Below are 11,720 nucleotides of genomic sequence, written 5' to 3'. Positions count from 1 at the left end.
CAAATGAACACAAACTAGTTGCTACACAGTAAGTTTGGGGTTGTTGGGGACCCCGTAGCAAGTAATCAAGTAATTGCATAATTGAGTAACTGAGAGTGTGTGTGTGTGTGTGTGTGTGTGTGTGTGTGTGTGTGTGTGTGTGTGTGTGTGTGTGTGTGTGTAGACATGCTGGGTTTCCTAAACAGCTGGAGTACGTCACATATTTTATCTACTTTAATACTTTCTGTTTCACAGGAGACGTTATCTAACGCTTCGCTTTTTATCTTTTTTTAATCTTACGCTATGATAAAAAGGAAAAATGAAAGCTTTATGTTCTTACAGATTCTCTCGCATGTCAGAGCAAAAATCCTTAAAGTTTAAACACATTGCAGGTTTTGAAATATGCTCATTACAGTTTTTAAGACATTTTTCTTTCTCTTTACAATCAGATCCTGTCTTTTGAGTTTTTTAATGTTTATGATTTTGTACACAAAACTTTTTGAGCTTCACTTTTTGAGAGTTGGACTCAAGGGGTTCTTTCATGCTACAAAAGCATATTGTCACATATCAAGAATATGTGGCACTATTCTTAATAGTTCCCGTCAATGTGATCAATTTTTCATATTCATATTTCAAACTCTATTGAGTGTATTAGTGAAATAGTAAGATCTTTGCACTATTAATTTATTATTAATTCAAAGATTTTCATTAGACTGTAATTTTGATTATAACATGAATATAGTGTGATTTCTCCTGTACTTAAAATTTTGTGCTTGTTTGATGTCTTTGGGATGTGGTAGGGATGGGTTATTGGGTCTGGGGGCGTATTTTTCGCCATTTCAAATGTCCGGAATCTGCTTTCTTACACTGCTGCATACTTTGAAGTTACAGTTTTGCTAATGTATTTATAAGCTTAAAAATAAAATAAAAAAATAAACTGTTCAAACTGTAAAACATTGTTGTTTTATCAAGCAGAGAGAGGACACATAAAATCATCAAAAAGAAAAAAATGAACACACACAGTGTTGCCAAAATAAAACATGCACACAAACTAATGCAAGTTCACTGAGAAGAGATCACTTGGAAGAATTGAGCATGATTTACTGAGATATTGAAAAATAATGGATTTCATAATTAAACTCATGACCCATCATGGCAGACCAGAATCTCAGCAGTCATAGGATTTAGGACAGCCCCCTCCCCACCCCCACACCCCCACCCCCCCACCCCAAAGTCTAGATGCTGGTGGTTGCTGGTGAAGATGAAGACTGAGGGTCTGTGAGGTTTAGACGGGGAGCAGGTAAGTTGTATGAAGGAGAGCCTGAAAGGGAGAATGACTGAGAGCCCATATTTAAACTATGCGAAACAGGGGTTGGTTTAACGATTGGATTAGATTAATGATGTCAGTACTGAGAGTGACAGCGTGGGAAAGTGTCAGTAAAAAACATGGCACAAAAACAGAAAACCAAATAAAAAGTGGGTTGAAAATTGGGTTGCATTTGTGCAGCAACTGTAAGGAAAGCAGCCAAAATTGTGTACCCTACATAAGCATAAGCAGGGTATGAGTTGAGCCATCGGCCTTACTCTCTCTCTCTCTCTCTCTCTCTCTCTCTCTCTCTCTCTCTCTCTCTCAATTAATTTCCCTCTCGCCCTTGCGGGGGTCTTTACCCCTACTTAAAGCTCGGTTCCTCTACCAGATTCCTGGGACCTTGAGGTTCCTGCATCTTTGCTGTTCCAAAGACTGAAGTCTTCTGGACAGAGAGTCTTCTGGGATCTGCTGGATCTTAATCAAATAAAACAAGCTGCACTGAAGTTTACCCATACCCATGCAGCTTATTAGCTGACAGTGCATTGGGAGGACAGTACTTGTGTACAAAACTCTAAGGTTTATACTGGGAGATCTAGTTTCTCTTGGTATTGGCTACAGTGAGTCTAGTTTAACTACCTATCCACATAGGATTTTCTCACTAAATTTTATCCATGGGATTTTTGTAATGTGCAAATATTGAATCCTCTAACTCAGGGCATGGCTGCTGCTGTACATAGCTCTCATGGTCACAGAAGTGGAACAAGAGATCATTTTCAAATATCAAGGTCAAACTGGACAGTGATATTGGAGCCTTGGTGGTCATGGTTAATCATGGCTCAGCAGAAGCATACTATACGTCCATTGGCTTATAATTATTTCTTTCTGAACGTTTGATTGGCTCCGACCTTCTAATCCCACATGGCGGGGTGGAGCCTTGTGTAAGAGGAGAGTGAAAAGCTGTTTAACAAGACACCCTGAGCAAGAAGGCAGCAGCTTTCCTACAGGTACTGTATCTCCTTTCTCTTATTTCTCCTACAGAAAGCCTTCATTTGCTTCCAATACTTGGGAAAATTATTGAGCTGGTTCTAGAGCTGGTATTAAAGATCCAGGCTGTATACAAAAAATTTGCATGCTTTTGACATTCAAAATTAATGTGAAGTTTAAAAGCTATGGACAAGGAAAGCAGGTGGAAGGTGAAGCAGGATTTGATGATGATTTCAAGGTGATATGTAAGCAAGGAAGGAAGAAACAGGAAGAAACGTAGAAAATCAAACAGAGAGTAGGTGCTTTTTTTTTTTTACATGAAAAGTTTCCAGTTAAAAGGTCACAGCAACCAGGGGAGGGGACAGTGATCTTAGAGCATTTGTAAGATCTCATAATTTTCAGTGTTGGTTAGTAGAGGTGGTTTCTCATAGGCTGATCTCTAGAAAGAATTCTTGCACTCTCTTTCCACCTGTTTTTCATCCTGCTACATCAGCTCTCCTGTACACTTCACCTTCCATCTGCCTTGTTTCCATCTGTCTGTCCCACTGCCTTATGAGGTTCTGGTCTTATGACCAGTTCTGAATGTCACCGTCTGAGCCAGGCATGGCTTGGATCTTGACACTGAATCCTGGCAGTGCAACCGCCTTCCACCAATCTATAAATACTATGCCCATTGACCCACAGAGTGAACTGCCTTTAACCTACACAGAGAAAGGAAAAGCCTTAGAGTGGGACAAACGGAGCTCATAAAAATCATGTGACTAACTGAGTGACTTTTAATTTCAGGTCTGACTCTGATTAATAGGACTAACAATGACCTCACAGCTCCCCTCTATATAAAGACACACTCTCATGGACACAATCCACAGAGGATAAGCTAAAATTTGACCTTCCAGGCCAGGTCCATGAAACTAAATGAACTGCTTTTGTGGGACATTTCGACAAAATTAACAAGAATGATTATTAAAGCCATTTCTTTTTGAATAAATGTCGCATTTTTTGTTAGCTTATGGCTGACTTCTAACTGTTCAATAGCAAAGCATTAGTGGTCATATGAAACCTGCCATTCTGTGTCATATGAAATCTGCCATTCAGACTGCGATAATAACACGAAGAGTGTTTGCCAGAGCCTCCCGTGGTCTAAGCTTGATATAATATTGAATAAAACTTTTCATGGGTGAAAGGTCATTAGATAAGAGCAAGTTAGGCCTAGATTGTTCTGGTTATCCTACCTTAATCTTTAGAACTCTCACTACAATCACATCCCAATCCTCAGCCCTAACCCTGACCTGATCCTTTTTTGGATTTTTTTCGCAGTTTTATTCTACACCCCAAAACTATAACATCATGACAATGTGATTGGTCACTTGCAATGCTGAATTTACACCAACATTTATTATGATGATCCAGGGACACCACAACATGAGGATACTAGATACACATCAGGTGTCCATTTCCACTTTGCCTATACGTGTATATGTTAGCACCATTCACAAGTCATCAACAAAACCTTGCTTTTGTGTTTTTATATGTAGTCCTTTTGCTACTGAAAACCCAGCTAGCAGAAAAATGGCAAGCTCTTTCACACGCCTGATCTCCAAGCGCAATACAGCTGTGCTGTTGGCCGGCTTGGGAGCAGGAACAGCTGGATTCTTGTTGAGTGAAAACAGTTCTCTGGCTGCTGAGGCAAAGAAGAAGCTTTACCCTCCCAGGTAAGACAGGTCAACATTAGCACCACTAATGCCACCAAGGGGTGACCAGTTGTAAAAAGAACTTGGTTGGCTAGAAATCTGTTAGAACATTACCATTTGGCTTCCTTGTTCTATGACCTTAATAGTTTTTTATTTTTTGAAGAATTTATGATCTCAGTGCAACTAAAGCTTTACTTTGTAAAATATGACAACAATTTAAAAAAGGAGGATAAAACCAGGTGTGCTCTAAGATTCAGCCTACATTACCTTGTTATTGACAGGTTGTTACAGTATATTTACACATTGCTCAGTCACAACTGGCAGGGGTGTCCAACTTCAGGTCTCAAGGGCCGGTGTCCTGCCAGTTTTAGATATCACCCTAGGTCAGCACACCTGAATCAAATGATTAGTTCATTACCAGGCCTCTGGTGAACCTTAAGACAGGCCATTTATATAGCCCTATAAATCAGCTATGTTGGACCAAGGACACATCTAAAACCTCCAGGACACCGGCCCTTGAGGCCTGGAGTTGGACACCCCTGATGTGTGGTTTCAAAATACCAAGTGGCAAATGATACAATTCAACTAGTTAATCTATGGGCATGTCTGAAAGACATGAAGTTCCTGATTCTAAATTTAGAGAAAACTAAGGTTATTTTACTCTACCCTAAAAATATTAAAACATGGCCTCTCACCAGAATCTTATGCTAGGTGGCATTACCTTAGCCCCCAGTAACAGTGTGAGGAATCTTGGAGTCATTTTTGACCAGGATATGTTCTTCCATTGACAACATATGCAGGGATATCTTCATCCATTTGCGCAATACCACTAAATTGAAAATTAAGTTTAAAACTTTTCTTTTTGATAAAGCTTATAATTACTGCTGGTTTAGTGACCCTGAAACTCAATCCTTAGTTCTGCTGCGTCATCTTTTCACTCTCTGGTGATGCTATACACCACTATTATATTTAACCATTAATAGTTAATGGCTCTCTCTTTCATAGCGCGCCTTTTGTCCTGTCTCTCCCTGCTCACTTCTATTTCCCTTTCCCCCAACTTCCCCTTGAGCCTGCTGGAGGCTTCTTCCTGTTAAAATGAAGTTTTTCCTTTACACTGTCATCTAGTGTTTACTCATGGGGTTGACTTTCTAATATTGTTGTGCCTTTACACTAAAATATTGTAGGGTGTTTACCGTTCAATATAAAGTGCCTTCAAGCATAAGTTGGTACTACACAAATAAAACTGAATTGAATAGAATGATGTCACAGTGGCTTTGTACATCTTTCATATACACTCTATGCTTAAGCAAGAAGAAAGACAGTGAAAAGTGAGGTGATGATGAGGTTACATCATAGGAACAGATGACAATAAGAGATGTGAGGATTGAAGCAAAAAGTTCTTTCTGCAGTAGATGACCTTGACCAGTCAGTGAGTAGGTATTAGACTGCAATTATCTCCCTTAAAAACAGACAGACCAACTACGTGCCTCACATCACTTGCACATTTCATAAGAGTGACTCACTACAAAATGTTTCCATAACAGAAATAAGCAGAAGGTGACATCAGTAGACTGTTTTTGAACTGATTCATGTGTTCAAAGTAAAAGTACCCTGCATACTGTTTTGTATTTTCTATATAACAAGTTATTGTTGCACAGCAATTTCCCAACTTCTGGGATAAATAAGGGCTTTCTGATCTCATCTTATGCACTGAGCCTGCAGCATTAATAAACATGTGTGGATTGTGTCAACACAGTCCAACTAAACATCTGAGAGTTTCAAAGAGTACACAGTGTCGTGTCAGATATGCTGGCGATGTCTTGCAAGATCAGTGACGCTCTCACATTTCATCTGGGTTACCTTTGGCTCACTCTCACTTACTCTTTCACACTGTATTTTATGCTCTCCCCTTTTACTGCCTTTACCCACACCCTCATCCTATGCATACATAGAGTACACTTGCTTCTCTGGTGGCTGAAGATAGATTTTTCTGATAGTGTGCTCATATTTAGGCTCCAGGATAAATTTGGAATGATTTGAAGCCTACTTAGTGCCACTGCATGCTGGATCAGAATCTAAAATCACCTTAAGTTCCTAATAGTTTTACACAATATAAAGATTCAGAATTTAGCCACTGACTCCATATACTCTTTGTCCAATATTAGATTCCTGATATTGATGAACTCTCTGATTCCAGAGTTATAGGTACTCTTACCCCCTAAATGGCAGCTAAGTTTAGCAGCTAGTTGAGGACAAATGGGAGCCACCAGTAGCTATTATCAACCTCTGGCTCTCTTTCATTGCATGTCTTTTGTTCTGTCAAATGGCTGCCCCTCCCTGAACCTGGTTCTGCTGGGGGTTTCTTCCTGTTAAAAAGGAGATTCTCCTTTCTACTGTTGCCAAGTCATTTTATTGTTAGGGTTTTTCTCCATTATTGTATGGCCTTTACCTTATAATATACAGTCTCTTGGGGTGACTGCTGTTGTGATTTGGTGCTATACAAATAAATAAATAAAAACCCCTAAGTTAGCAAAATAAAAGGACAAAAATTACCTGAAAATCTTTCCCCCAACCCCAAACCAACAATGTACACATCAAATTGTCTATTTGCTTACAAATGAGATTTCTCCAGATTAACCAACTGGTATTCTGTACCACAGTTATATGCTAGATCAGCACTGAATACGTTGAAGGGAAAATTATGTTGTCAACATTAGCTGGAGTAAGAAGGAATATTATTCCAGGGGTGTAGTAACTGGGTGTAGTAACTCTCAAAACTTTTACATTTCTTCAATCCGTCTCCTCTTGAAGCTCTGATTACCCTGACCTGAGGAAACACAACAACTGCATGGCCTCTGCTCTTACTCCAGCCATTTATGCCAAATTGAGGGACAAAGTCACCCCCAACAACTGGACCCTTGACCAGTGCATCCAAACGGGAGTCGACAACCCTGGACACCCTTTCATCAAGACAGTGGGTTGCGTGGCTGGTGACGAGGAGAGCTATGAGGTAAAACAAAGTGGGTTTTGTTTAAATTATCCACTGAATAACCTGTGCTTATCTTAATAATAATCAGTATATTGATTAATTGTAAATCTGGTAATACGTGAGAACTCAAAAACTGAGGCAGTAAGGTTAAAAAAAAAGCATGCCTCATATCACTTGCACATTTCATAAGAATTACTCACTACAAAATGTTTCGACAACAGAAGATAGCAGAAGACTTTTTATGAACTGATTCATATGTTCATAGCTAAAGTATCATGCATACTGTCAGAAATGATGTGTCATTATACAGAGTGTAGTACCTGAATGAATGTATGGTTGGAACAGTCTTTTTTCCCCATTAAGCCAGTAACTGTTGATTCTTTGTCATAGAGCTGATGATTATCCTTATTATAAAGGTGCAATTCCACACCGTCTATATCATAAGACATCAACTGTCAAAGTAAACTTCTGACTTCCTGAAACAAACCTACACTGCAGACTTTGTTTGCTGGTGCTTCTAGGTGTTTGCTGAGCTCTTTGACCCTGTCATCAAAGACAGACATAATGGCTATGACCCCAAAGTCATGAAACATCCTACTGACCTGGATGCCTCCAAGGTTAGACCATAGCTTCTTGCCACTATAATTTCAGTGCATCCATATTCGATTTCTACACGTATGAAACACTTGTCTTTGCCTTTGTCCTTTCCAGATAACCCATGGCATGTTTGATGAGAATTATGTTCTGTCATCCCGGGTGCGTACTGGCCGTAGTATCCGTGGGCTTAGCCTCCCCCCAGCCTGTTCGAGGGCTGAGCGCCGTGAGGTGGAGCGGGTAGTAGTGACAGCCCTAGCTGGCCTTAAAGGAGACCTGGCTGGACACTACTACAGCCTAGGAGACATGACGGAAAAGGAGCAGCAGCAACTTATTGATGTCAGTTAATCATTTCAGAGAAATGTATACGCTTTCCTTTACATTTAAACTTATGATTTAATGTTATTTTTAATTATTATTTTGTGTGAATGGTAAATTTAAAAATGGTAAATATAGAGATTTATGGGGTGGATGTTTCTTTGGCACCCAGCACTTTGTTGGGTATCCGTTTAGCTTACTGGTTAAACAGGCACCATATGCCTTACAGCTGAAATGCAGTGGCTTGATTTCAGTCTAACCTGCAGCCCCTTGCTTATGTCTTCTCCTTCTCTTTCTCGCCCTCTTTCCTGTCTACTCTTCACTGCTGAACTGCCAGATAAGGACAAAAATAAATCTTAACAAAATATGTTGCTTAAATAGAGTTTAAAACTTTCCAAACTGAAATAAGGCTTTCAACAGAAGGTGAAGAAACAGCAGCTGTGGCTTTATGTTCAGGTCATCTGCAGGGATATCAACTGACAGTGAAATGGGATAAGCTGTACTCTTGCATAATACCACTTTGAACCACAAGATGGTGCAGCAACCCCGTGTAGCTTCTGTTTTTTAAATCCATTTTTTAAAAACTAATCTCATTCCAGCCTCAACAATACCTATTAAAAAAGACCAATGCCCTTTTATATGACTCTTTGAAATCTTTTCATTACCAAATTGTAAAGAAGTCTTTCTTCCCTTTAAAATCTAAAAATCTACATCTCTTTCCTTCTTGATCCTCCCTTAACCATTCCCACCTGTAGGATCACTTCTTATTTGACAAGCCTGTCTCTCCACTGTTGACATGTGCCTTTATGGCCAGAGACTGGCCAGATGCCAGGGGGATCTGGTATGGTCTATTCAGTTCTTGTGCATGTCCGCTGCTGTGTGACCATGTATGAGTTATTATTGTGCCTGTTCCTGGAAACTGAGCCACTAAAACAGCAGGAAGTTTGATGCTGTGTTTTCCATTTGGTGTGCATAGCTTTTTATAAACGCATGTTTTTGCACAGACGACAAGTGTGAATATCAAAGTGCCTCGTGTCATGAGTCATCAGCAGTAATGAAAGACGAGTAGTTTTCTTGTTTTCTTTTCCTCAGGCACAACAATGATAAGACCTTCCTGATCTGGGTGAATGAGGAGGACCACACCAGAGTTATCTCCATGGAGAAGGGCGGCAACATGAAGAGAGTGTTTGAGAGATTTTGCAACGGACTCAAACAGGTACAGTGGAGTGTGATGTCAAACAGAGTAAAGGGATATCATTTTGATAATTAGCCAGTCTTTTTTGTGGCTGCTAATGTTGCTGAGTTGTATCAGGCTGAAATATCTCAATTATTACTCAATTTATAAACATTCGTGTTTATACACGAATTGTGTCAAATTTCATATTTGACACATCTTCATTTCAGTCATCAAAAAGGATTATTCTTGGTGACACATTAAATCCACTGTGAGGTGCAAACTCAGCTGTTGTAACTCTGTTTGGCCACTGGTTTAAAAAAAATAAATGCATCACACTCCCAAACTGTATATAAAAGATGGGCAAAGCCACCATGCCATTCCTGACAGGTTTTGATAACGTTTCAGCATTTTAGTCATTGTCATGTTGTTTTTGGGGACCAAAAGAAACCATATTTGGACAAGAGGGTAGAACTTATTAGCTAGTACTACCTAGCTCGATTAGCAGGTTGGATCTATTAACTATTCAAAGACATATACCTGTTAAGTAGCAGACTTATAAAATACTAGAATTTCACTCACCAAAATTATGTGCATTGGCTTGATTATGAGCCAGGCTCCAGTGGCCACTAGAGGAACTGCATTTCATTAATTTAGCTATGTTACTTCACATGTCAGCACTATCCAATTTTGGTCATTTGGGGCATCTGAAAACAAGTGTCATAATTCTGAGTCTTTGATCCAGCACTTTGAGTGTTTTAAAATTCTGTTTATTAATAAATAATTTCTGTTTGATGACTAGTTTACTTACAGTCTACGTTTGAAAAAGGGAACAAATGTTATATATTATCTATCCTGACTCATAATAAAAGAAAACTGCATTTATTTCATTATGTACTTATTTTGTTAACATGAAAACTCCTCAAATTTCAAACTTCTCAGCTCTCAACTAAAGCGCTGCAAAAAGTGATTATCTTGCTCAACTATTATGTATAGATAAAATGTGATTGGGCAACCATGAACATACTGTTTACAGGTGGAGCACCTGATCCAGGAGAGAGGGTGGGAATTCATGTGGAATGAACGTCTGGGATACGTCCTCACATGTCCGTCCAACCTGGGCACCGGCCTCAGGGCGGGTGTCCATGTACGCCTGCCAAAACTAAGCAAGGTAATATAATGACACTATAACACTATAATTTTAAGTTCTGTTCACTTTTATTTAAATATTTTCAATTTACGACAGCAGTTGTCTCATGGGACTTCTGTCAGCACCAGCTGACAGAAGCTAATTTTTAAAGGTTTCTATAATCCAAATTCTTCCTCATGATCTCATCTAGAATTTTTTTTAAATCCCCCAAAAAACCCAACTTCTATTCATGTTATTATTTCTGTTCTTGAAAAAGAAATCTTTTAACTACAGTTTCAACATGTTATAAATGATTCCAACTTACAGGACCCACGTTTCAGCAAAATCCTTGACAACCTGCGGCTGCAGAAACGCGGCACAGGGGGAGTCGACACGGCTGCTACTGGTGATACCTTTGACATTTCCAACCTTGACCGTCTGGGCAAATCTGAGGTGAGGAGATTCTTTTGTTGCCCTTTGCACAATTTCTTTTTTCATGCTAATAAGCTCACATGCATCAGTTCTATATAACGCCCTGTCTGAGCTATTCTGTTGCTGTGTGCTTCTAGGTGGAGTTGGTCCAGTTGTTGGTTGACGGCGTCAACTACCTGATTGAGTGTGAGAAACGGCTGGAAAAAGGCCAGGATATCAAAATCCCATCTCCCATTGTTCAGTTTAGGAAATGAAAACTGAACTCCTCAGTTTCCTCGGTGACCTGATCAGTCCTCCCTCTCAAACTGAGCCTGCTAGAGCACCTGAGAGGGACTCCCATCAGCGAGGAGAAAGCATTCTCTTTAAGTTTCCAAGACAGAGTGCATTTCTTTAAGATAAATCATCTTAGACGTGTTCTTTAGAGGAAAACTCTACCTCAAGAAAATTGTAACCCCAAGTTCAATGAATAAACACTATACAACATTTTATTGCTTTCATTTTGTTTTTTGCTGTTGTTCTGTTTTTCACTTTGGCTGGGCAATAAAGTGTAGAAAGTGGTTCAGAATTCTTTCACTGAAGCACGGTCTGTTGTTTGTATGAAGATAATGTCAGTTTTGTAGTTATTAGATGGCAGTTTATTTTCCTATCATCATCAGCCACTTTATTAGGTAAACCATGCTGGTGCTGGGTTGGAAACCCTTTTGTCTTCAGAACTGTCTTAATTATTAGTGGCTGAGATTCAAAAAGGTGCTAGAAACATTCCTGAGATTTTGGTTCATACTGTCACGATAGCGTCAACCAGTTGCTGCAGATTTTCCAGTTGCACGTGATGGTTATAAAGGAATGGATATGGTCAGCAATAATACTCAGGTAGGCTAATAGTGCTCTGTTGGTACTTACGGGTCCAAAATGTACCAAGAAAATACCCTGCACACCATTTCACGACCACGATCATCCTGAAACATTGACACAGTATGGATCCATGCTTTTATGCTCATGCCGATTCTGACCCTACCATCTGAACATCACAGTAGAAATAAAGATTTTTCCTGTCCTCTGCTGGCCAATTTTGGTGAGCTTGTGCACATTGTAGCCTCAGTGTCCTCTTCTTAGCTGACAGG

At 39.6% G+C, this 11,720-nt stretch overlaps 1 protein-coding gene across 1 annotated transcript; it reads left to right on the top strand.

Annotated features, from left to right (window-relative positions):
- Positions 1-2,218: 2,218 nt before the first annotated feature.
- ckmt2a (creatine kinase, mitochondrial 2a (sarcomeric)) lies at positions 2,219-11,085 on the top strand. Its single transcript, XM_005720006.1, has 10 exons — positions 2,219-2,292; positions 3,808-3,984; positions 6,775-6,973; positions 7,474-7,569; positions 7,664-7,885; positions 8,620-8,705; positions 8,957-9,080; positions 10,075-10,209; positions 10,495-10,620; positions 10,737-11,085. Exons 2-10 carry the CDS (start codon positions 3,842-3,844, stop codon positions 10,851-10,853), a joined length of 1,248 nt encoding a protein of 415 aa, XP_005720063.1. The 5' UTR covers positions 2,219-2,292; positions 3,808-3,841; the 3' UTR covers positions 10,854-11,085.
- Positions 11,086-11,720: the final 635 nt, after the last annotated feature.

This window comes from Pundamilia nyererei, unplaced genomic scaffold (genome assembly GCF_000239375.1).
Source record: "Pundamilia nyererei isolate P.nyererei 1_Seehausen unplaced genomic scaffold, PunNye1.0 scaffold00002, whole genome shotgun sequence".
NCBI lineage: Eukaryota > Metazoa > Chordata > Actinopteri > Cichliformes > Cichlidae > Pundamilia > Pundamilia nyererei.
This window is presented reverse-complemented; position numbering and strand designations above follow the sequence as displayed.

Bases quoted from the DNA above. Each gene is read 5' to 3' on its own strand.
- ckmt2a (XM_005720006.1), top strand. From the start codon at position 3,842: ATGGCAAGCTCTTTCACACGCCTGATCTCCAAGCGCAATACAGCTGTG. The intron at 9,081-10,074 runs GTACAGTGGAGT...TACTGTTTACAG, and splicing joins TTTGCAACGGACTCAAACAG to GTGGAGCACCTGATCCAGGA. The intron at 10,210-10,494 runs GTAATATAATGA...TCCAACTTACAG, and splicing joins GCCTGCCAAAACTAAGCAAG to GACCCACGTTTCAGCAAAAT.